The sequence below is a fragment of the Oreochromis niloticus genome, linkage group LG12 (genome assembly GCF_001858045.2).
Source record: "Oreochromis niloticus isolate F11D_XX linkage group LG12, O_niloticus_UMD_NMBU, whole genome shotgun sequence".
Taxonomy (NCBI): domain Eukaryota; kingdom Metazoa; phylum Chordata; class Actinopteri; order Cichliformes; family Cichlidae; genus Oreochromis; species Oreochromis niloticus.
The window spans coordinates 7,004,401-7,030,698 of NC_031977.2; the positions used below are offsets into that span (position 1 = coordinate 7,004,401).

Sequence of the window (26,298 nt, forward strand, 5' to 3'; positions counted from 1 at the left end):
AATTTCCTGCTAGAAGTATTGTGTTCATTTATAAAAACGACCTAAGAATTTCAGATGTTACCATCGTGTTCAGCTCAGTCATCAGCATTTTGTAATATTAGGATATCACATAAAGTTTGGGATGCCTGGTGTAGATGGGATTTGTCACTAAAAGATCTGTGTCAGCATAACATACTTGATTAGTTACACATTGCTAGTAATGCGTTGGATCCCTTTTGCCTTCAGAACTGCCTTAATAGTGTCATAGAGTCAAGAAGGTGCTGGCAACATTCCTGAGACGTTTTGATCTGTGTTGACATGATATGATAGCATTTCCACTGTGGCTGGTTATATTGCTGGAAGCAGCCTTCAGAAGAGCACAGCATGGTCATATAGGGATGGATAAGGTCACTGACAACACTTAGGCAGGCTGTGGCCTTTCCATGATGCTCAGTTGGTGCTCAGAGAAGTATTCAACTTCGGTAAGCCCGTGTGAACTGTAGCCAGTGTTTTGTGTTCTTGCTGGCTTATGATTTGACATGTGTGTTCAAAGAGGTTGAGTTACTGTAGCCTCAAAGCACCAACAAGGTTCCTTAATTCACCTTTCTTACTCCCATTCTGATGCTTAGCTTGATTTTTACCATGTCTGCATGCCTGAATGCACCAAGTTGCTGCTATATGATTGCATTTGCAAGTAGTTGTAGCTGGTAAGTGTATATCCCAACATTTCTTCATCAGACAGCCTCGGGAACAATTCGACATTTACCGTGCTTTTCCTGCCGTGATAGGTCAAGGTACCTGTTGGTCAGTTACAACATGAACTGTGACTGTTTGTGGATGCAAAGCGTGGAGAGGACTTGCATTAGATGCAGCATGAAGGGATGCAGCCTTTTCAGGAAACCCATCCCCCTCTTTCTTTTCCCATTCTAGCTTTGTGTGTGTTGCCTGTAGAGCAGCAGTCAGATGGCGGTGATCACACAAACATGGGATTTGGCCAACAGATTACTCTGGAACACAATGGATGGCTGCTAAGGCTTTCTTTTTATATAGTCTTCAAAAAAAAATTGCTCCTCATTACCGTCTACTCAACCTCTACGTGAAAATTACCCATTGTATGAGAAACCAGTGGGCTGGATTTCCCCAGAAAGCCTCCATTTGTCCTCTTCACATATGCTTATAATCACAAACCATGAACAAAGACCACGACAAGGAGATAGGTAGGTAAACAAGGGTTTCAAATGTTTAATTCATTTTAATATCACTGGCAAATATAAATTGCTGCTCAACAATTCATTGTCAAAGGGGGGCTGTTTCTCCCCTCTCTTATATTTGAAGAGATTTCTTTAGAAGACAGTGTCCAAATTCTCCAATTTCTTAAAAAGTTAAGTGCACAAAACGTTCACCTTAACGTTATTATTCAGCAAACAGACGTTTGACCTTTCTGAGAAGAAAGGCAGGAGGTGACGACGATGTTCAATGGAGCCGTGGCGAGGGGGTGTTGTCTTGTGTGTTTTGTGTCTAATGCGATGAGAGCACCACGCCTGAGACCCGTCACGATGAAGAAAAGAAGGGAACGACCTTTGTGATGCACGTCGCTGTTGTCGTAAACACATCGTATGCGTCTGTTAGGCCGTAACAGGTGTGTCCGTTTTGAGCCGCTTTGTACGCAGGGATAAAAGTGTGCAAAAAAAGAAAAGAAAAGAAAAGCCAAATATACACATGAACTGAGTTTTCCCCTGATGTGGAAAGCTGTAGCTTAAACAACTGGTCTGACTGTAGTCTTGTTCTTTGAGAGATTCCACACCTGCTTCTTAAGGCAGATGCTGAGAGCACCAGGGTCTTTGTACTGGAAGTGAGAGGGGTGTGATGTGATCACTGACACATACAGTACACTGCCCCGCTACACACACACACACACACACACACACACACACACACACACACACACACACACACACTTTGCCTGAACCACTGATGCCAACGCAGCACGTGGAGGAGGGTGTATTGCTCACACATGGTTGCATGGCACAAATACACACACACACACACACACGCACGCACACAGAGATTAGTGGAAGACAGAAATGAGGCGATGGATGGGGAGGAGAGAAAAAAAAATGGTGGCTACCACAGAAAGACATTAATGCTCTTCTTCAAATAAAACAAATAAACAGAAACATGGATTTACAATGTTTTTAAAATCACCCGCCCTCTACTGCCCCAAAAAATATATCTCTGAAGACAATAATGCAGTAAACTCACACACATGCTCACATACTGTACACACGTATGCACCGACAGATGGCATTTCAGTGAACACACCTGCCCACTCACACCTACTTTTCAATACCCCCACCCCCCCAACCCCCACTTGGTTAGCGTGGCTGCACAGTCCCTCTCCGTTTGGACAAAAATAAGCAGCGTTCGACACTCAACGACTAAACAATCTCATATCTATTTTTCTGCTTTCCTTTTTTTTTTTTCCTTTTTTTGTGTTTTTGGTTTTTTTGGCGTACCATCGTCATGCTTTAAACTGAGATCTGCAAGTGGCGCATGCACAACACGCAGGGAGCTTCTTTTGGCACCGTGCTGCTACGACTGCAGGGGTTGATAACGCGTACATTCAGAAGAAACGACAACAGATCTGCCTCCTGTCCCTGCCCGTGATGACTGGGAACCACACGCGAAGAGGAGGAGGAGGAGGAGGAAGAGGAGGGGTAAAAAGAAGAAGAAGAAAAAAAAAATCTCACAAGGCTCAAGAGCCATTTTGTCTGAGGCACAGGCGTGGGGGGAGGGAAAGGGGTGATGGGAGGTGAACCGGCAACGCCATTGCGCTCTACCCGGACACCTGCTCCTCTCGCGTTTTCTACTTTCTAATCATTTTCTTTTTTAAGTTGTTCAGTATTTTTTGTCCCATTATCCTTCTCTTATGGGCTTTGAAAATGGCTAAAAGAAAAATCAGAATCAGCCACAGAGAAATCACTTCCTAGGAGCACCGTGCTGAATTCAGACAGACACTAAAGCCTCGAGGCACAAAGAGACATTTCTCAATATTTTATGGATTGACTAGGCTGTGCAAACAAACTACATATAGGAAACTCTCAATAAACCTCACGAGAAGAACATAAGCTATAACTAATTAAATAGATTTTTTTTGTATATTCATCTATAGATTTATCTAATAAATACATCTGCTGATAGACACATCTTTCTGTAAACTATTTACATTAAAAGGTGTATATTTCTGCTAAAACAATAAATAGCTATGAAGGCAAGGTGAGGGAGAGAAAACTGCTTTAGTTTAGCTGTGAGCAGAGAGAAAGAGAGAGAGAGAGAGATTCTGTGTGTGTGTGTGTGTGTGTGTGTGTGTGTGTTCCCGTTGAAAAGTCAAAGCTGACCATTTGTATTTCCGTGTGACTCGCTTCATCTCAAACTGGACTCTCTACATAAATAACTGGCAGGAACATCCACTTGCAAACCAAAACAATGAAATAATGAAATAATGCTCTCAGCCTCACCTGCCTGTCTTCTTTACATAAGTGGAATGTGCTCTCAGTAGATTCCCTTCCTGTTTAATACCTGGTGAATGGGGCAGTGAAGAAGTAGTGTACAAAAACGTACCGACACCCGCCAGAGCGTACCAGTATTGGGCCCAGTGGCTGGTGTTCATAGTATCCATGACAAGCACACATAAGAAAGGGATGATGTTTGAAAAAAAATGAAGTAAAATAAATGCCCTGTCATCAGAGAGCGGCATAAAAACAATCAAACCCTCCCCAGTCACAATCTCATGCTGCACGATTTTTTTTGTTTGTTTTTTTCTTTTTTGTTGGTTTTTCTGTTACTTTTTGCTCTAAAGGGCAGGCGCGGACAAAAAATTACAGGGCAGCTGCGAGCCTGCCTGTCAAAGCCCGGGTACTGAGGGACGTATTGCTGTCGACAGTTTAACATCTCTCACACACGCACACACACACACGCGCGCTCTATTTTAGTGTCCGCAAAGTCTGCCGACTGACATGTTTTTCAAACACTCAGTTCATCTGGTGGCATTGCTGCCATGGCTGCAGCAGGAGGGTTGGGGCGGGGTGGGGCTTTGCTAAGGGACAGTGTTTGAAAAAGGTGATAGTTTTGTTTACAAAAAAGCAATTTTAAGTGCAAAGTACCATGCACATACGGTCGACCGGTGTGCGGGCCGCAAAAACAAAAAAACAAACAAAAAAAGCCCCGCACCCTGTCAGCATCACACCTTTGGGAGAGATGGAGCGGTCTGTGTGTGTACGTGCGAGTTGATGTTATGTGTGTGAAGTATGGGTGAAATCTCATAAGTGCTTCCCATGGCTCTTGAGGCATAGAAAAAGAGGCAGTGGGACATTGTGTGGTAACATTCTCTGGCTGAAAGTTGTGTTTTGTTTTGTTTTTTTGTCGGATGGGGTGGGGATGGTTGGGGGGGGTGGAGTGTCTTTGACGTCCCGCTCGTATTATCGGTGCGGAGCAGAGCGGGGGACACCCTAAAGACTGACCGCTGATGATGGGCTGGATGTCTCGGAGGTGTTGCAGTCTGAATGGAAGTCACTGTGCAGACAGGAAGTCTGCGGAGGCCCAGCTGGAGGAGAGGCCTCAGACTTGGTCAGTCCTGGTAAAGAGGGAGGAAGAGGGGCAGGAAGGGGAGGTGAGGTCGGAGTGGGACCAAGGAGTGGTGAGGGGGCTGAGGGGAAGAGGTGGGTGCTGGGTCAGTGACCAGTGCTGTTTATAGGCTGCAGCCCAGCTGCTTAGCCTTCTCCTGAGTGTTCTGCATGTGCTGCAGGCTGGCGCTGGAGTAGCCCTCATCGCTACAGCTGCTGCGCAGGCTGCCTCGCTCGTCCCCTGAGTCGCTCACGCTGCTGGTGCTCCACTCCAGGTCACCCAGCAGGTAGTCCGTCCCCTCCACGTCCACATCCAGGTCCTCTGTTTGAACAAAAAGAACACAAACACGACACCATTAAAGAGCTGAATGACAACTCTGTCATATTATTAATCTACTCAAGTTTCTCCACTTGTAGAGAGGATGTTATTATTACTAGTAACACTGATTAAACAACTAGCACGAGTTAATGGTAGAACCTGTACAGCCAGCAGCAGCAGCTGGTAACTGCCTGCTCTGCACATCCTGCAAAAGCTCTTTTTTCCTGTATTTAAAATCCCCTTTAAACAACAGGGACAAAGCTACACAGCATAAGTTTGTTTTTTCACTAGTTTTGAATTTGAGTGTCAGTGTCACCAATAGAAGCAGGAGGTGATACCTGGACCCTACCGAGGTTGCACAGGTAGTCCAACTCCTGAAAGATTAACATAAATATGTGCCAATTGTCAAGGTTTGCTGTGTCTCCCAGCACAGTTTCAGAATGAAGAAGATTCCAGGAGACAGGCAGTTACTGTAGGAGAGCTGGACAAGGCCTCAGAAGGTCCTAACCTCCTTGCACAAATGAGCACTGACAGTGCTCATTTGTGCAAGGAGGAACGGGATGAGCACTGTCAAAGCTACAAAATGACCTCCAATAGGCAGCTGGAGTGAATGTGTCTGACCAAACAATCAGACTTCATGAGGGCAGACTGAGGTTTTCAAGTGGGCCTGGTGCTAACTACACAGCACTGTGGAGCCGATTGGCATTTGCCATAGAATACCAGACTTGGCACGTTCACCACTGTCGTCCTGTGTGTTTTTACAGATGAGAGCAGGAGCTCAGGGACGTCCTGGTCCAGATCTGGGAGAAAATGTACAGGACATTATCTGTTGTCTCATTAGAAGCATGCTCTGATATCATCAAGCATTCATATGATCCACAAACTATTACTACTCCATGTTCCTTCTTTTCTGTTTTACATCATTTGCTTTGGAGGGAGGACATTAACCATATGACAAAACAACAATGAATGCCACATAAATGGCACTCAGTATAAACTGCTGAGTATCATTTGGAGTTGCTGCAATGACATTTGGCAGAATGGAGGGGTTGAATGCATGATTTTTTTCACTTGGATTTTTGGGGTATTATTAAATTCAGTGCTCTGTAGGTTGATCACCTTTGTTTCTATCAAGAAATGTAGCACCCTTTCATCCCTAACATATTACCTAGTCCACATCAGTATAGATATCCAGGATGTTTTTTTCACATTAAGATCTGATGAGTGTGTTTTTATAAGCAGTGCACTTACTAAGACGCTTTACTTTACTTTGCACTGTGGAAGATTGTGTTTAGTGATGATGATCAAGACAATACCTGACACAAGAACAATAAAATGAATGCCTGTTCAGAACTTCCTGCACAACGGTTCACCTCCATATTTTTTTCATGTGCTTTGAGAGAAGACGTTAAACCATCTGAATATTTGCCCTGTGTTTCCAGACAGACACTCATTTGAAGAGTGACATGAATAAAAACATGCAGCGGTAACAAAGTTGTCTGAACTGGCCACAGCTCTGCCTGTGTGCAGCCTCACCCTGGTCAGAGTCGGACTTGTCAGAGGACCGAGTGGAGCCGGTGCTGTCCATGCGGGTCCTCTCCACTCCCAGCTGCTCTAGACGCCTCTGCAGGTGTCTCTGCTCCCGTTGTAGCTGCTCCAAAGTGTGCTGAGCTTTCCTCTCGCTCTCCTCCAACCTCTGCAAGGGAGAAGGAGAGAAAAGGGCGCGCTTCATGAACAGCTCCTAATCTGCTCCTGTGTACGTGTCCACAGCAGCTTATCAGCCACTGAAACACGCAATTACTAACATACTCAGCAACTGCAGCGGTCAACAAATTGCCCTCTTCACACCGATTAGGTGAGTGGTTGACGTGCACATCCACGCACCTTGATGTGATCTTTGGCCTTCATCAGCAGGCTGAGGGTGGTGTGCCTGTTAGCATCTGGTCCCAAGGGAACGAGGGATTTCAAGCGCTCCAAACACAGTCGTAGATGTGCCCGTCTGAAGAGGAAAGATAAAAATGAAGGTGGAAGATGCTATTAAATGTATAGAAAAAAAAGAGCAAAAACAAAACAAGAAGCTAGGCCACTGAAATCTGAAAATCCCTGATTTACCTGAGCTGTGAAAAGCTGAGTGCAAATATCTTAAACTATCCTGGTTTTTCTTTCTACAAGAAGTTCTACTCTTGTACTGAAATTGACCTTTTACTCGAAATTCAGTTGGATGATTGGGCTTCAAGGATTCAACCTCAGATTTTTCACTGAGGGGAAACAAGCAACCTCTTAAAATACATCCAGGGGAGATTTTGTCTTCATACTAAGAGCCCTGAAAGGACTGTGTTTACATTTTGCCAAATACTGACAAATGAACAGGTGAATTATAACAGCATTTTTTGCCATCTTTTACTCTGACAAGTCTCGAGTCAGTCTCATGTCATAAGACTTTTCTAGGAACATGGGAAATAGGTGAAATGATTTATTCAAACATGTGCAAACACACATGGAAATACAGTATATTAGGCAAAAATCAGTGTTGGACAATTCTAATGAGTTAATTCTAATGAATTCTACACAGCCTGAACTGCCTCAGGCAGGGTTGGACTTATTATTGAAGTACTGGCCAATCCATGACTGATTGTGTTCCATTGTGTGTTTTTCTATCCAGGTATGCTTTTACTTGGTAAAGCACACATATTCTGAATACTCACATTTAGACAACTTTAACTGCAGTTTTAAAACACACAACAAACCAAATCCTAAAGTGATGTAATATGTATCCATGACTACTGCACAGTGACATGGCCACATTATTAGGACCAATTAGTACTTCTGCGCCAGACTACTGTGAGGACAGGACTCTTTTTTCCTAGCTCATCTGTGGTATGCCTCGTCTCTACTTTGCTGCAGGTGGTCACAAGCAGCAGATAGTTCTTTCTGTTTCAGCAGGAAGTTAAAGCATTAAATACCAAGAGTGGGAATACTTCCTTGTTGTGACAGTAACTGTCAAAGTCAGGGTGGAATTTTTTGTCCACTTCACACAAATTGAGTTAGTTCAAAGAGGAGATTTGCGTGTGCTGAAGCAATACCAGCTGATAAGCTGGCATCAAAGCAAATATGAGGAACAAGCTGCAGAGAACATGCCTTTGCACTCTTCAGGCCTCATCAACCAGATGTCATTACTGCAAGTATTTGTCAGACTGGAGCCACCTAAACACTTTCTCCTCTTTAATGCAACCTTTGGGATCAAAGAGTATAAAGGTAGGAGCAAACGGAAAGAGACGCCCTGTATGCTTCAGGAAGCCAGCAGGGTGTTAACTATTACATAATAGAGCTCGACAGGATGTGCACCAACCGTCCTCTTAAACAAGAAGAAAACCAGAAAGCCATCTGCGCCATATGTTCAGAACTGCAACTCATTATTGATGTCACTTGCCCTTTATACCCCCACCCCCGTCACACACACCTATGCACAGTTCACAGCCTCTGTTTCCACCTGTATGCCTCTAAGCCCCTCTATGCTGGCAGCCTTGGCAATTTCTAAGGTCTGGTGGGTGTTGGTGACCACTTGACCCCGCTGTTACACAACACACACCTCCAGCTCCGGCCTCGTCACAGTGTGTACGTGTCTGTGCGCTTGTGTTTGCCTGAGCAAGTGGGCGTGTGTACGTCAGACTCTTCCTGAGAATGAGTGTACAAATTATTTTCTTTCTTTGTGTTTTTTCTTTTTTTTGACTGTGCAGCTGAAGGGCTGGCCGGCTGAGCCGCTCACTTATTGTCTGCTGCAAATAATCCTAACGTGAGCGTCACTGCCGGAAAGAGTTTATTCAAATGGGGCGCATGGAGAGCTGCGAGGCTGATTTGACTCTGGGCAGTGGAAGCGCACAAATATATTCTCAACCCCTTGCCCTTTAAAAAGATAAACACACAATCGGCGAGCAGAGCCTTTGCACGCACATACAAAGCAGCATTCAACAGCTGAAGCCAAGTGCCTGCTTCTCAGCTGACTCGGTCCAAAGGACATGCAGACTGTCATTGCATAACATGGAAATGTTCCGGCCTGTGTTGTTCTGACATAATAAGGGCTGGCTAATGTTTGTTAAACACTGACAGAGAGCAGACTCAAACAGCACGAGTCACATGGCGATTCAGAGAAACACTATGGCGTGGTCCTAACACACAGCTATTCCAGTGACAGGTTATTCTGGTTCACTGTGTCAATAGGTAACTATACAGTAAATGTGGAGTTGCAGCCTCAGGCCACAGCCTACATTTCTCTGGCCTTGTTTCACACTTACATATGGCTGACCTGAATGCATGTGTCTGGTCCAAAATGAGGTGAATGTGCCGCCTCAGTTTGTTACACTTAAAACAGTTGCAGCTGTTGTCACCCCTTTGACCCAAAATGGTTTCTCCCAACTAGGTCAGCTGGTGCACTTTGCCTGACTAGCAGTAAATCACCTCGCTTTCAGGGCTCTTGCCCTCTGACCCCTAACAGTGAGTGATTTAACCAAGCCAATACTGATGAAAGGGAAGGTGGGTCTCATTGCACTCCTGAGGCTTTGCTGGCAGTGGGCTGCTGTGACTAATTTACTACTTGCCACTGATGGTTTTCCATCATCAGGTTAGTGGTGGGAGAAACTAGCTAACGGCTAGGTAGGTTCTCTAGTGGTCATAATTGTGTTTTACTGCAGGGTGTGAGGTGTGTCCACAAACACATACAGAGGGCTCAGCCTGACCACTGAGCGGCTGGTTTGAATCATCTAGCTCAGAGAGTGACAGCGACTGTATTAAAATATGACTGCTATTGCTTTACATATGTAAACTGAGGACTTTACCATCATCCAAAATGGCTTTTATCAATTGTTGGGACAGTTTATGTTCACATATGCTAAAAGAAAATCATCAAATTCAGGAAGCAGAATCGATTAACAATCATCATGACAGTTTCAACTGTACCAGTGCCATTTCAACTCTAACCGTTCAGTGTTTTCACCTCCACCCTTTTGCTAGTAAACCATCTCCTCTGATAACTTTTACATTTATTTCCATTACATAACCAAATTATCATGAATGAATGCTCTCCAAAATGTTGTCAAGACAACCAAGTTGTGCAGCAGTGAAACCAGATCGGCTGCTCTCAGGAGCCAGAGAGCACAGTGAGCCACCTGATACAACCGTGACCCGTCGTTCATCTCATCAGTGTCAGAAGAGCACCGTAACAAAACAATGGCTCTGTTCAAGCATGAGCCAAAACCATGATTTTGACCATCAGTTATTTTCAAGTAAGGAGTTTTGTAAACGATCGTCTCCTTAGTTCCTTTTGTTCATCATAATTTCCACCCCCCTCAAAAGAAATTACTTAACTACACCATAAAGCTCATTTTTTTCTCATTACCTACCCCCTCATCACCTAAATTCAAACTTAATTAGTTACGAGTTTACAAAAAACAACACGTCCACCATGTCTAGATATGCCACGTCTCCCTTCTGCTTATCACGGGTTATACAGCTTACCTCTTACATAAGCCAACAGGGCAGTACACAAATAAAACTTATGCTTTCGTTTCACGATGGCAACGCGCCAAAAGAGAAAAGGTAAGGTTTGCTCAGGACTGTAATCTAGCTCAACTAGTTTGTCTGCAATCTGTGCATTCATGCAAGAAGCGAGTCGTCAGCCTTAGTTCATAACTGTAGGTTTCTTAATCCGCCAGAAAGGCGCGTGATGTGAGCCTGTTTAATGTGCATCTGACCTACGTCGGGCCCATGCACATGCAGAAGGGATGATGCTTCTCACAGGTCTGCAGTGCAGCTTCAAACACCTCACCGATAAACCCGAGGATTCCACTGAATCGCACTCAATAAGTCACCTGATAAAAAGTTGAGGTCCAGCTTCACCTGTCTACATACGCGCTGCCTTTCTTTTGATTGCCCACTCGTGCATGTAAGCGGGCTCATGAAAGAGGACTGACGAACACGTCACACCACATCACCAGAGATTCACCTACTACAATTTTAAAATCCTGATAGTCACTCTGAGAGCATTCACCTTAGATCTGGAACTTTAAAAAATGTACCTTCTTTCAAAAATGTTTCAGATTATGTTACAGGTTACAGGACCTTGCCACTGAACTAATTTAAAGACTTCCTCAGTGTGAGAGGGCATGGGGTGGCGTGAATTGATATTTTCATGGATTGAAGAACAACACAAACACACAGAGATATGATTTCTTTTTTTTTACCTGTTCTTTTCCATTTCGTTGTGTGTAGACCTGCGAAGATAAAACAAAACGCATATGAAAAATCACACATAATAAAAAAAGCCACTGATTAAAATAAAAAAAGCTAAGGCTTCCCCTTCTCCACATGCACCGCAATCCAGGCAGAGGAGGGAGCACGAGAGAAAGGGCTGTGTGGGAGTCTGTGAACAGCCGGAGCTGCTTACAAAATAAGATTCAAGGAGAAAAAAAAAAGAAAAAAATGAAGAAAAGCCTGGGTGTTCTTATGCCTGAGGCCTGTTTCATGGTGGAAGCTTTTTTTAAGGACCACACTCGTACACAGATACGTGATGAGGAGGCCCGACGGTAAACATAGTAACAGTAACCAGAAACAGCAGGCAGGAGTAGATGGGACTCTGTCCCTTCATATTGCCTGATTATCCATTGTACATGCAAGCCTGAGCAGAGTGGGGGTGGGGGGAACACAGTGAAGGTAAAATGAGAGATAGAGGTGTGCTCGTGGCCAGCATGACTCTGTCACTGCAGTATTAAAGCATCTCTCTCTCTGTAACACACACACACACACACACACACACACACACACACACACACGGGGTCAAATGTAGGGTTAGGTAGAAATGTGTCAGTCTGACCTGTGAGAGAAAGGATAAACAGGAGAGCAGGGCACAAGCAGAGAAGAAGATCCCCTCTGCATTCCTGAACGCTCCTCAACCTCCACCTGAACCCCACCATCCACCCCCATGCTGAATCCCAAAATAGCCTCTGCATTTTTCCAGCTCTGCAAACCAATGACTGTCCTTCCTACACACATAGACACAAACACAACCTCAAAGGGTGCCCCCTTGTGTGTAATCTCAGTTGCTGGGCCGAACCTGGGTTTAAAGCTCGGGGTTGACCGTATTTTCACTGTGTCGCAGCGTGTCACTGCAGCATGTGTGTGTCTGTCTTTCTGCCACTCGCTTTGGGTGTTCTCTCTGTCACTTGGCCCCCTCTAGCCAGTGTACATTCCTGTGTGGGGCAGACAGCCGCTGGTGACATAACAGAGGTGGCAGGGAAGTGATCCCACTCACTGAGACTAAATTTCAGGCTCTGAGACACCTCATAGCTCTCTGCTACTTTACCAAACACACCCATGCCACCACAATGCACAACCAATATTTAAGATGACATGTTATGCTAATTTCCAAATCCATCACTGTTCTAGTTACTTAAAGCACAGTCAAATGAAAAAGAAGGTTTCCACAAGAGAAAACTAAATACACACATTTTCTGCTTCCAGAGGAACTAAGAGGGTAAACAGCAGCTAGGTGCTGCTAATTAAATGCATTTGTTTAAATGATCATCTCCAAGTGTGAGCACCTCTATAAAAGCTGAGGTTTTTGCAGTTTGCTGGGCTGGAGCAGTCAGGTGTGTGTTAACACAGGACCACATACTTTCCAGGAGTGGATGACCCAGCAAATTCACCCTGTGCAGTGCTCAGAGAAATTTAAAAAGATCCAAGAGCTACATCTAAGAATACTGGCCTCAGTTAGTATGTTAAATATTAAAGTTCATGACAGTACAGTTCAAAAAAGATTGAACATATGGTTGATTTGGAAAGACTGACAGGAGAAAGTCTCTTCTCTCCCCTAAAAGAACATAGCAGCACAGTTTAGGTTCGCAAAGTTGCAACTGAACAAACCCAAACAATTCGGAAACAATGTCCTTTAGACATATGAGACCAAATTGGAGATGTTTGGCTATACTACACAGTGCCAGTCCAAAGACCACATAGTAACTTATAGAGGGGTGATGACTTGGACTTATTTTGAAGCCACAGGATTTGGACACCTTACAATCACTGAGTCAACCATGAATTCCTCTGTATAATAAAGTATTATGAATTATTATGTGAGGCCATCTGTCTGACAGATAAAGCTTGGCTCAAACAGAATGACTAAAAGAAAATAATTAAGATTCTGCAGTGTCAAAGTTCAGACCTCAACCTTACTGAAACGCTGTGGTGCAATCTTAAGTGAGAAGTGCATCAAAAAAATACCTGCAAACTCAATGAACTGAACCAATGCTGTCAAGACAAGTAGGTCAAAATTCCTCAACAATGATGTGAGAGACAGATAAAGTCATAAGGAGACAGCTACTTCAAGGTATTGCTTAAAGGTGGTTCTACAAGCTTCTGAATCTTGGGAGTATACTTTTTTTTCCCCACAGAACTATACAGAGCCCTGTGACAGACAGGCTGGTGGGTCAACCTCAACATTTGTTTTTGGAGTGGAAATCATTGGCCAAAAATAGAGAAAACGCACAACAAACAAGCCTCACTAAATGAGCTACTGTCACATCAGAGGTCCTCAGAAGGTTAAATACTGGATCACAGAGTTGCTGCCAAACGATTCACCACTGCACTTTTCTTTCAGCTGCATCAGCCTGAACAACACGGTGTGATGACCACCGAAAGGCACCAGTTGACTGCAGAATGATTGTGGCAAGCTCCTCGTGCGATTTCCACAGTGCACTGTAGTTACATAGTGTATGAATATTGTGTGTTTGTGAGTGAGGAGGGGGAGGACTCTTTCTCCTTGTCTGTAATGGAGGCGCTGCTGTTCTCCACTGACGGCCAAAAGTGAGAGCAGAGCAGGAAAGACACAGAAGGATGGAGGAGGTGAGGAGAGAGAAATGTGAGAGGGAGAAAGAGAGAGAAATGAGGGGGAGGGTGGAGTCATTACTACTGACACACATGCACATGTCCATGCCAGAAACATGGCGAGTCCCCTCCCCCACTACTACTACTCGCACATCTACGCTTCGGGGAAAACGGCAGAAACCGGAGGGGCTTATGTATAAATTCAAATATAAATGCCTGCCCTATATTTGACCAGAATCAGCAGCAGAAACAACATAAAAACTGATCAAATAACATCAATTAATTGATTAGATCTTTTCTAGCAGAGATCAACCCTTCCCCCCCCAGGATGTAAATTTATTCTGTACTGTTAATCACCAAGAGCCAATGTCAGATCAGACTACATCAAATCATCTCACTCATTGCACAGATACCCTTATTAATGCCGTGTGATTCTGCTGCCCTTAAATAGCAATGAGTAATAGCTGAAAAAATGCTTCAGAACTAGAAATGGAAAAAGGAAAAGCTGGTGAACGAAAAGTTGTTTTTTGTTTTTTTACCGGAAATTGCAACAAACCAAGTAAACCTAATCTAAAAACCTGGTGCCATCTACACATGCTAGGACATGATCTGAGTTAGAAGCACTGTCTTTTCAACACTCTACACCCTGTGTTTTTGAAATCACAGCAGAAATGCTAGCAAAAAAAATGTCCAAAATTCATATTTATCTTATAGCAGGCCTTAGTGCAGTTCCATCACTTCATTAACTGTGAAACAAGCCGTTTTTAGCTCTTCTCCTTTAACACCACAATCCTTTGAACTAAGCTTTCCTCTGATTACCTGTCCCTCAAAGACAATGATTGGTCAGCAAATGGGTGAAGCTTCTATGCTCACAACCAGCGCTGTATACACTCTCTGACATGATAAAGATCCCAGAGTAGAAAAAAACTGTCTAAAGCCTGAGTAATTGGCTTACTGGGACATACTCAGATGTCATTACTTAAACCTTTGACCATATTTAGTATGAACATCATAACTGTATAGATAAGACAGGAAATTTATATTTCAGACATGATGCTGGTTTCTATAAGTTGGCTAAACTGTTTTCTTTTGACTACACTTGAATTCTTGGGCGCAAAGTTATTAGATTAACCATCCAGAGTCAGGCTGTTCAGCTTTTTGAGTCACAAGATGCACCTCAACTTCTTCCAAATTCATTTCCTCCATTGCACATTTAGTTTTCCCTCTTTTATTGTTTACTTTTAATTATGTCAGCCACTTACAGAAAACCGCACAGTGTGTGTGATCCAGAATAACAGGAAAATGTCTAGATTTCTATCAAATCAGAGGCAGACGTAACTGCTACCAAAACCATACATTTACAGGAGTAGAAAAGAGTGTTGATAGACCAGAAAATATACCTACTATCCTACATCAGATGAGTCCTACACAAAGCAGATTATGCACCCCAGCATATATTAACTGCACTGGAGGATGAACAATGGATGGATGAATAGTTTACCCTCATGGCAATACACCTGATACACCTGTTTAACCAACAAAGCATGTCTCTGAAATACGTTTAGGGGTATTATGAAATTCTGTTCTGTAACTGTAGCACCGAAACTTTTTATTGCGGCTTCATGCAATATGAACCATCAAGCATTTTAAAATATGTATATTAATTACTGCATCTGTGCAAACAGCTGGTGGTGCTCTCATCAGTTGCTTCTTTGATCTGCTGCTTTTTTTAATGTTTGAATGAAAAGAAGGCACATAAAGGTTGGGATCAACAATATGTCAGTTTTGTGTGGAATTTAATACTACTGAAGGACAGAAGCAGGTGCCTGGATGTCACTGTTTTATCTCAAAGATCAGTTTCCAACAGAGTTTAATGGACTTCTATCATCCTCTCTGTTGAAACAATCACCTGCAGTAGTTTAAACCTGCTTTTTTTGTGTAAACTTTGTACACACAGGAAATAACTTCCTACACAGGATCATGACAGCAAACTGGAGTCCAATCGCAGAGCGCAAATTGATCTATGGATCACGGAGGCAACACAAATCTGTCCTCATTACATTGATTTACGGAATTCAGGTTAGAGACTCTAAATTGACTAGTGTCCACTGAGATGACCAGTGCAGCCCGGACACACCAACCACAGCCTCGCTTAAATGTCTTCTGCAGTCACCTTGACTGACCCACTTTTCCTTACCATGGGGTCATTGACTTTAAGCCAGGATGATGTTTGCATCTGTCACTCACATACTTTAAAGAACACATGGGGAAGACTAAACGTAATCTTAACCTAACAGACTCACACATACGTGTGACATCAGAGGACCTTTTCTGCAGTGTTATATATGAATTGGCCATTAGACTTTGAATAATTACAAAATATTACTTGGTAGCATAGCTAATTACACAATGAGTTCCAAACACCTAAAGTGGCCTATGCATACAGCATGTCAGTGCTGTTGACAGATTATGGAGCGCTTCTAAAGCCCTGTCCACATATAAGGTGAGCTGATGGGTGGTTATCCTCTTGCACATGTCCCACCCTGTCATATGTCAGTCAACACAATCCTTTACCACCATTGGTAGATGATTTCCACCAATACTTCACTGACAGACAGGCATAGTCTGCACATCATGTAAATGTTAACTCAGCCTGCGTAGAGTAAATCTATTTCATACAAGCCATGGATTGAACATGTACACATGTGCCTGTGCCATGGGGCGCATGAGTCATTACTTAGGTTATTTATTATATAATACTGTTTATCAGAATTTTCTCCTCTGCAAATATTTCGAATCAAATAAATAACTAAACAATGCAATCAGCTGCTACTCCAGTAAGTCTTTAATCCTATGTACTGACTCAACCTCCACCGACTCAATATGCAGCTAGTGGGACTAGTTTTGCTCTTCTCTGCAGCGTCAGTGAGCTGTACCAGTTCTCTATGTGCTGCAGATTCTGCTTAGAGAGGTCTTCCACCTCCAAGTGAAACTTCAGGGTAGAGGGACGACTGTAGTCACTCGCTGTACACGGTGGAATTGGAGTCTGTCCAACCCTGGGAGAGATCCTCTCTGGGGAAGCATGATCTCAAGGATCACTAAAACTGCAACATAACTTGAAAGCTAGCTGGTAAACTAACATGAGGCAGTAAGGGCCACCTGGTTACCAATGACTGAACTTTAATAATAAGAACACTGTCCATTAGTAAAATGACTACAGGTAGTATTGTTCTCTCAAAAAATAAGAAAATAAATGCTGATGTTTTCACTATATTAGGTATACTAAAAACTGAACATGTAAAACACATACGTGAAAAAAAACTATTATAACATCAAAGTGGGATTTTGTGTTGATTGAAAAAACCAAAAACGCAACAGGCAGGCGGTAATGCTGAGAGTTAAAACATTAGCTGACATCAGCTGTGCTCTCACTGCAGCAGTCAGTGATAAAAAGATAATAGATTTATTCATAATCTTATGTTCTATTCTTCATTTAACATAATATCTTAAAGTGAAAAGAAATGTCCAAAATGCAGATATGGTGATCAGAAGCTAACCGTATCAATAGCTTACAGTGGAAGATCAGAGAGCTGACTTATGCTCTGTAACAAACCGAAGGCTTCTAATAAGCTCTCATCAGCGAGAAACATGATGAGACAGGAATCATGTCATATTTTTTGCAGATATATTACTTAAGAGGCATTAACATGTTATTTTGATTATAAAATTGGCCTAGTCTGTCTGTCTTTTCTTTGCAATTAGATGGGTGTTTGTAACAGTATGTCTGACCTGGTCACTATTTGATGTCAAAACAACAAGGTAGCGTCTCGCAGTCATAACCCTATTCAAAGCTTTGGATGTTTGATTGTGACCATGTTTGGCCAAGAGCACAAAGTCGCTGTTTCAACAGCGTTGCTGTGAATGTAACAAATTATGCAAATAGGGACCAGGCTGCTATCTCTGACCTCACTGCACTTCCTACCATTTTAAATTTGGGCAGTTAGCGTGTCCACCTGGAAGCACAGTACGAAAATGCATTAAAAAAAATTACAAAATTAAAAAACAAGCCTCACATCACAAGCACCAAATAAGGATTTTGACTTGAAACACAAACACCAGTGTGATGAAGAATGGCTTAATCCTTCAAGAAGTGAGGACGGGAAGAGGAGGGGAGGGGGGAGGTGGGGGGAGACCCCTGAAGTGGGGATGTGATGGGCGACTTGTCGCAGAGCAGGAAAACAATCAGGCATGTACAGTTTTGCCTTTACCTGCTACTTGTGTTTTTCTTGCTTTTGCTTTTCCTTTTCAAACTTTCCCTCTCCCGGCTGCTGATGAACGGCGGCATTGAGGCATAGCCATGTTCAGCTTCTGCAAGCAAGTAAACAACATAGTGGTCACATGTCCTGAAATCCTGCAATGCAAAATATAGCCACAGTGAACAGAAGTACAGACTGCACAACGTGCCACATTTCAGCTTTAGTTTTTGGCATCCCGCAGCAATGGCTAATGCTTTTTAGCAGGCATGCAGGGAATGGGTCTCAAGTAGTATCTTTTAGCCTTTTCCCCCTTCCTCGGGATGGACAATGATGTCATCATGAACTAGAATAAACCCCACTAGCAAACCACAACAGAAGGAAAGGAGGGGCGCCCACGAAAACAATGTCTCCCTGCACATCTGCCACATATGCATTCATTCTTTCAATATCGCCAATGCAAATGCCCGTTTGTCTTTACACGTATGCATTATGCGCCTGTAATCACATATTTATTAGCACCTGTTTGGGGCAGGTGATGCACCCTGCTGAATCGATGCGTGAAATTCGACATTTATGAATTTATTTCATGGCCTGATTGTTTGATGTAATAAGAGTATTAATAGGAAGCAACAGGATTTGGGAAAGCATCAAACGACGTGTGCATAAATCCGAGTGATTCGGAGGGGGAGGGGTGTTAATGTTATATTGCACAGGGTGAATAAGAAAAGAGAGTAGAAAAGAATACAATGATACTTTACCTCGTTCCCTGCGATCAAGGTACTCGGCTGCTTCGATCAACATCTGCACCATTCCGATCGCCGCCATTTTAAACAATAACACTGATAATTTAACAATCCGAAAAGGAATTCCGTGGCTGTACACAGACTGCTTCAGGCTCCTGCTTCTTTTTCACACTTAGGGAGCTCGCTGTTCTGTCAGTTATTATTTTTAAAGAGCCAGAGAGAGCGTTACAGAGTTGCTCCTTCACTGTCAATCTGGATATTTAAAAGTTAAAGGCCTTGAATGCAGCACCAGTCAGTTCGAAAAGCCAAACTTCCTCCGTGGTTGTTAAATTAAGGATATGGTGTTAGCTGGCTAGTGAGGGCTGACACTAATAACACTTCTTCAGGAGCTAAGGTTACTTTGTTCCCCTTTAAGTCAAAATGTCAGCTAAATATCGTCAGCTTTATAGGTGGCTCTTCGAGAAAAGACGGCTTGTTGATACAAACAAAACGAAAGGCTGTGTAACATACAAAAATAATCCGCGAATTGCTCTATTTGGCGAAAAAAAAAAAGGCTGGCTAACGTTAGCGCCAATGTCAAGCTGTCAAATTAAATATGGAAAGTTCTTGCTATCTGTGTTGTATTTGGAAAAGCTTCGGCCAGTGAAAAAAGAACGTTAGCATCTACAGTTGCTAGACACTTGCCTTGTGAAATTTATTTATATAAAAAAAGAGCTATCTGATATAAAGTTCAGCCGACGATGTCATCCAACCTTTTCGGTTTAGAGCTGTGGCTGGTTAGTTTTGCGCCGGTTTAACGCGCGATACGTCTTGCTGGAAACGCCGATAGCGACTGACATCAACTGAAGAACAGTGACTGTTTGTCAAACAGCTTCCAAAATAGTGGCTTGTTGATCTGGACACCAGCTCTCTACTGTATTGTACAAAGATTCTGGGTGCTGCAGTGTGATTGGATACTGAGTATAACCTCTCAAGCTCCTATTCGGCGTTAAAACCGTCAATTGCAGAAGAGGGTTCAGCGCTTACTTCAACTGTGGACCTTAAGCAGCCATTTTGGTTCTAATTAACATTGGCTGAAATACACCATGTACAGCCACAATGGAGACAGTTTCTGCGCTATACACTTGTACACAGTAATTGGTTGTTTTTTTCTATAAACTTGACAGCTATTGGCCCTAGTGCGCACGAGCTTATCTGACAACGCCCGCTTTTGACAATCAACACGCCTCTCTGCCATGCTGTTTCTCGGTGTATGGCAGCGATTGGCTCCCGTTGTGTCATTTAATAAATTTTGCGATACATGATTGGTCGAATTCACATGACCTCTTATCATTGGTCTCCTTCTTCTCCGTCACAAAATATCTGCGCGCATGCGTCCGCTTGTTGCTTTCTGATCCATAATGGCTTTAAAAGGCTCGGCGCTAGATTGGATCTGCCGGAGGGATGCTCGCTTATGATTGGTGGTTGGGTTAAGGACAAGTACGGGGATTGGTTATTTTGGTGGGTCGGTTCTGTCAGACAGCAAAGCTGATCCAATCTAGTATGAAACATTTAAAAGCTTGCTTCAAAATGAGAGGGATCATTATTTTAGAGCACGATAAACCCTGGACTTGAACATATACCACCCCAGGAAAGGTTTCTTAGCAGCCTTTAGTTAGGTCTGAATTTAAACCTGGATTTGAAACAATCCTATAGGATACATTTCTCAGAGAACACCAAATGAGATTATGCTATATTTAAACTAGAAAGAAACGCAAGCATTCACAGGAATAACCAATCTGATCCTATTCAATCCTTAAAAGGGACAATGAATAATGTCATATTTAGCCATTATTTCAAAAGAAAGAGTGTTCCTGCACAACCTGGTGGATGGATATTTAATTAGTGCATAGGCATTTTAATAAATGCATTTTCATAATCAGGACAGAAAGCATGTTTTTTAAATGCTTTTATTTCAAATAAATCATCCATGTCAACAATATTAAGCTCAGTCTCACCCAGTTGTGAGTACATCTTGCAGGTACTACTATTTACATGTATGCATTCGTTTATAAAAAGGTATATACACGACTGTTAAATCACACAAACCACATAGGATACTGAACATGCCATCTATTCATAAGGGTAGAGGGAAGGGAGGGTACACACAGGTAAACTTCTTGGGGAACATTGGAGTTGAGATACTTTCAAGCAATGAAGTCCAGCGGCCTGTTAAATCCACCTTTTCTGTTCATGTACTGCCTGTAAAATAAATATATAAGAAAACATTATATCACTGTTTCCCTCCCAACACACACAGATTACATCATCGAGCACCAATGGGAGCGCTGGCATCTCTGCATAGAAACACCTGCGGAGGTGATTGGCTACTTTAACAGTGATAGATGCTGAGAGTGCACACTGTGAAGAGGGGGCAGAAAAATTGACGTAATTCAGCAACATGAGTAACAGCTGGGGCTCCAAAAGTAACTTTAAAAAGGATCCGTCACTAACAAAAGGAAAGCTTATGAAATATCCAAAGAGATGTGCTGCACTGTACCGACGGCACAGCTGATCAACTACAAACGCTTGTTTTGTGTTCGATGACCTACCTGTATTTTCTCTTCATGGTCACATTGACGGCATACGCGTTACTTGAGCCATCGGTCTTCTTCCCCTGTGTAAAAATAATGTTACTGCATGACATATTACAAAGCAAACTTAAAAAAAAATACAAAAAAAAACATTCTTAGCTAAACATGACAGTGAACAGGTGAAGCTGAATTGGGTCAAGCTCATGATAGCAGTTGGAATTCTCTAAATATGCATTTCACAGAACTGAAGGATTTTGATCAACGGAAAACTGTTTTGTTTTGTTAATAGGACAAACCCAGTGGCCTGTCAGAGGAACCTCTTTATCAACAATAACACTGCTAGTGTTCAATGGGACTGATTTTTGAAGTGACCCTTTTCAACCCACTGTTTGCTCTTTGTGATTAGATTAAGTTTACCAACTCTTATTGGATAAACAGTGTGCACAACCATAACTATTAGTTTATAATTGCAACTATTCGTCCACTTCTTGTAACTGCTATTCTTTGTTTAGTGATTACTTTAAGTCTATCCATTTATTTTCCCCACTTTTGATCATTTTCATAATAGACAGGTTTCATAGCATTTAGAATGTTAATCTATTCTTATAGCTAACAATTTCAACAGCTAGCCATAATTTAAGATTATAATCTCAACTTTTCATTCAGAATCTTAGACAGCTACAGTGCTGTGACTTACTGAATTGTGTAAACATAGATGAAAATGCAGTATAATTCTAACAAGCTGAGAGTCAATATTTGGTATGACTTTTTTTTGTCTTTAAGTAGTGTTCTGGAATAGTTCGCCAGGCTCCTTGAGGGAGATTCGAAGCTCTTTTAATGTGCCTGTTATTCTATTTTCTGTCAAGATGATCCCACGTTGCTTCAATAATGTTGAAGCTCGGCTAACCAGGTGTGCTTTTACTGCTTTGGCAGTGTGACTGGGTCATGCTGAACAATAAAACCCTTGCCAGTCAGATGCTTTCCAGATGTTATTGCATGGTTGATTAAAATGATGGTACTTTTCTGTGTTCATACTGAACAGCACTGCTTGAAGTGCAGCCCCAAACCATGACAGAGTCTTCACCGTCTGTTTTAGACTGCTGCAGACACTCAGTGTTGTACCTCTGTCTTGACCTCCTGCATACATATTAAGAAAATCTGAACCAAAAAACTCACATTTTGATTTATCATGTCTAAGACTTGTTACCACCGATTTTCAGTTCAGTTCTTGTGTAATTTGGAACACTTCAGCCTTTTCTCCCTTTTATTCTTCCTTAAGAGTAGCTTCACCTTTCCACTGACACTATTTTTGATGAGGCTTCAGTGAACAGTAGATGACCACCTGAAGGGCCAGATGCTTCCCTGTGCCAGGTCTTTGCTGGATTTGTTCCTACTTCAAAAGGATATAACTTTTACATACTGTGACAGGCTATTAGCAACAAAAGTCTCTAAAGATAGGATTTTAAACTGTTTCTTTGCCAAACTGTCTGTTATGTGTGGACCCAACACTGCTCGTTATGGAAGCAAAATAAATGAGAGTGGCTCAAAACTCTTGCACAGTATTGCAAACTTACATTAGCCATGGAGGGCTTGCTGTCATGTGAAAGCTGCTCTACATTCATGTACAAACATGTCAGTATATGTCAATTATGTCAATATTTAACCGTTTTAAGCCCACCATAGAACCAAGTCTGCCTGAGCTTATCTTTACATTTTTACATGCTGTAGTGCCATTTTTTGGAGCATTTCCACTTGTTATACATCAATAAGATCCTTTTATCCTAAATTTAAATCATACATATGCAATATGTCCATAGTAACTACATAAATACCAAAAATGTGCAATAAACTAAAAAAAGAAATTGAAAATTGTTTTTTAAACTTTTTTCTATTTACAGAAACTTCAGAGGTATATCCCTCAAAACTGTAAATGCAAAGTTCCACAAAATAGTTCCCAGCCACAGGAAATTTATTTTGAGTGTCTTTATAATTTCATTTTTGAAATACACTCATTTTTACAACCTGCAGCAAAAACGAAAATATAATAGGGATTTAAAAATAGTTACGCAAATTGGAGCGTGCACGCTCCCGTGCGGTTTAAAAGGGTTAACAGATAAGCGGGGGTGAAAAAAAAGAACCATAACTCAAAAACAACAGTATTCCCCTAAATAGAAAGAGTCAAGGGAAAAACGTGAAAAATGTCCCCTTTATTTAAACAAGAGCAACCTGCTTTATACAGCAGCTGCTCTAATAGATTTCATCAGTGCCAATGTGCTTTTGGAAGTTCCATTTCAATCCACTGAAATAAATGCAAACATAATGTGTGTGTGTGTGTGTGTGTGTTGTGAACTTTATTAGAAATAAACTGCACCCCCTTGTGGCTGCATAACACATAGAACAACTCTCACCTTGCTGGTATCAAAGGAACCAAATCCCATAAGCTTCATCATCTCAATCTCCTCCTCCGTTTTGCCCTGCATGTCCTCCGCTATTTAAAAAACAAAAAACATTGAATTTAGTCTCTGCTACTACAAACTGTCTGAAAAACTAAGATTCCTGCTTAATGTGCGAGTGTATAGATAATGTCTGATACCTGAGATCTGAATGGGCTTTGCCGTCTTTTCCTTTGAGTCTTTGCGCTCATCATCTCGTCTCTCCTTTTGTCTCGAAGGAGAGAGGGAGGAGGATCGATGACGTCGGGGAGACCTGCAAAAGGAGCACAGTGATGGCTGCAGGATGGGTTATCACACCTAATCAGAGTGAAAGAAGCAATTTGTGTTGCTCTTGGTTTGTTTAAAAGAATCTCGACAAAAAGTTTGTTAACAAAGGGCAAAGAAAACCACAAGTGCACCAGCTACTCATCTGAAACACAACACTTCTCTGTGATAGTAAACTGGAAACTGCCGTTTACCCAATATATACTAACAATACTCATTCAACCCAAAATTTACCACAGTTCTACATGAGTAAGGTCTCTAAAATAGTAAATGAGGTGCAAATATTATACTCTTGAAAACAACGTTTCTCTAAATACAAAAACAAATACAGCAACAAACAAAAACTCACCTTGAGCGTCTCCTGTGAGGAGACCGTGAGCGACTCCTGCGACGGTCCCGGTCCCGATCTCGAGAGCGAGAGCGATCCCGCTCCCTTCGTCTTCGCTCACGCTCTCTAGAAGTTGAGCGGGAACGTCTTCTTTCTGGAGGAGGAGGAAATGAGATCATGGCATTAACTGAAGCGTCTTAAATAGCAGACTGACATCTCTATACTGTAGCAGTCTTAAAAATCCAAATGTCAGCTATTTTCTTCTGTACTGTGTTGGATTTCTGCGATACCATCTATAATAAAACATCTAAATGCCATATTAAATATGTATTTTGTTAAATCTCACATATAATTGGGAAAAACTGGTTGAAATTTAACAACTTTTTCTAGAAATAACTGTTTTGCTATTACTTCTGTAGGATGGAGTATTGTGTATTTTCATAGGTACTGGTATCATGTCTGAAATTGTGCCAACCATAATCAGCACACAATTTCTTGCTGCTTATCCTCCTGTAGTAAAAAGCAAACCGAGTAGAAGGGTGCTAAATTAGTACCAGTTCATTTGCCATTTATGGTCAAAAGTACTGTACCACTTAGGAACCCACGAGACGTGACTATAGCATGGACTTTCACCTTTAATTTATAGGGTTTAAAAAAAATGTTGCATTAACTATTTAGAAAAATTGAAATGACAGTGAGAGGCTATGAGATATTATATCTGCTTCATGCGTCACAGTACAACAAGCATACAGTCCTCGACTGACCGTGAAACTGCTTGTTAGTCCACTATGCATCAATTTTTAACCTCTAAAAATAGAGGACCGTGTATTGAATTTCCCAAACTGATCATACAAAAATCGCGGGAAATTAAACTGCAATTTGTCCAGCAGATTTTCTGTATCTTTGCGAAACACATAATATGTCCTGATAAATAATGCAGAAATATATATTTTTAATATGTAGTTTTGTATTCCACCCCCCAAAAAAACAAAAACAAAAAAAAAACAACAACAACCCTACATCAGACCCAAAAATGCACTGCTGGTTGGGATGGCGTCTTCTCCTCCCGTGGACCCCTGGAGAGTGTTTTTGTTTATCTCCCATTTTGTGCACAGTACTTGAACGCAGCTCGGGAATCGTATCAAAGCTACTGTGAGATCTCCACACATCTAGAACCTTCTGTTAATTTCAAAGGAGCCCACGACAACCCAGTCAATGCACAGTTACAATTAAAATAGCAGTTTTGCTTCTAGTCCCTTTGAGGTATAGGTTATTATCTTTATCAGATAGAAAAACGCGATTTCAGATAAAGCACATTTACTTCTCGGCGTGTTGAAGAAGAGACGACGCTAACAGAGAAAAACAGCTAGCTACTTCAATTTCTTACCTCGTCTTGGAGGAGTTCGACTCCTGCTCCTACCCATTCTCCGAACAGATAAGATACTAGACTCACAAAAAATGGAAAATAAATGATTTACAAATCAGCTGGAAGTTGTTTGTATGTCGCTGGTAAATGCTACTAAATGCTACTCTAAACCGGTCTCTTTCTTGTGCTTCGTATGCAAGTTTCCGGTCACGTACAGGAAGAAGAGCGCCCTCTACCAACCTGGAGGATAGTTTTCTTCTTTGGTGGCATAGCCTGTATGATGTTGACCAGAACATCCAAGACCAGCTAATAATGAATAAAAGCTGTTGTTCATTCTTCTTCTTCTTCTTTAAAAAAAAAAAAGTATAGTATTTAATGACACATGTGACGTGCAGAGCTGTAGTAACTTCAGAGGGATAAACTGAGGAGACAAACCATGAGGGTATAAGAAAGATGGCAACTGTGGTACTGCATGAAGAAGTCAGGAGTGGTACATAAGAATGCCAGAGTGGTGCAGGATG

General features: G+C 42.0%; 2 protein-coding genes across 3 annotated transcripts; both read right to left on the reverse strand.

Annotated features, from left to right (window-relative positions):
• Positions 1-1,193: 1,193 nt before the first annotated feature.
• On the reverse strand, positions 1,194-25,996 carry snrnp27 (small nuclear ribonucleoprotein 27 (U4/U6.U5)). 2 transcript variants are annotated; one of them, XM_003448585.5, is made up of 6 exons: positions 25,799-25,994; positions 24,433-24,565; positions 23,960-24,072; positions 23,775-23,854; positions 21,385-21,449; positions 20,727-21,034 (listed from the first exon to the last, which is right to left on the reverse strand). In XM_003448585.5, the coding sequence occupies exons 1-6, from the start codon at positions 25,833-25,835 to the stop codon at positions 20,980-20,982; spliced, it is 483 nt and encodes a 160-aa protein (XP_003448633.1). In that variant the 5' UTR covers positions 25,836-25,994; the 3' UTR covers positions 20,727-20,979. The 2 variants fall into 2 exon arrangements, with proteins under 2 accessions (XP_025752705.1, XP_003448633.1); XM_025896920.1 differs by lacking the exons at positions 20,727-21,034; positions 21,385-21,449 and adding an exon at positions 1,194-3,351 and having other exon boundaries at positions 23,688-23,854; positions 25,799-25,996.
• On the reverse strand, positions 1,605-19,828 carry mxd1 (MAX dimerization protein 1). Its single transcript, XM_003448616.5, has 6 exons — positions 18,809-19,828; positions 18,063-18,162; positions 11,157-11,186; positions 6,805-6,919; positions 6,457-6,616; positions 1,605-4,923 (listed from the first exon to the last, which is right to left on the reverse strand). The coding sequence occupies exons 1-6, from the start codon at positions 18,873-18,875 to the stop codon at positions 4,727-4,729; spliced, it is 669 nt and encodes a 222-aa protein (XP_003448664.1). The 5' UTR covers positions 18,876-19,828; the 3' UTR covers positions 1,605-4,726.
• Positions 25,997-26,298: the final 302 nt, after the last annotated feature.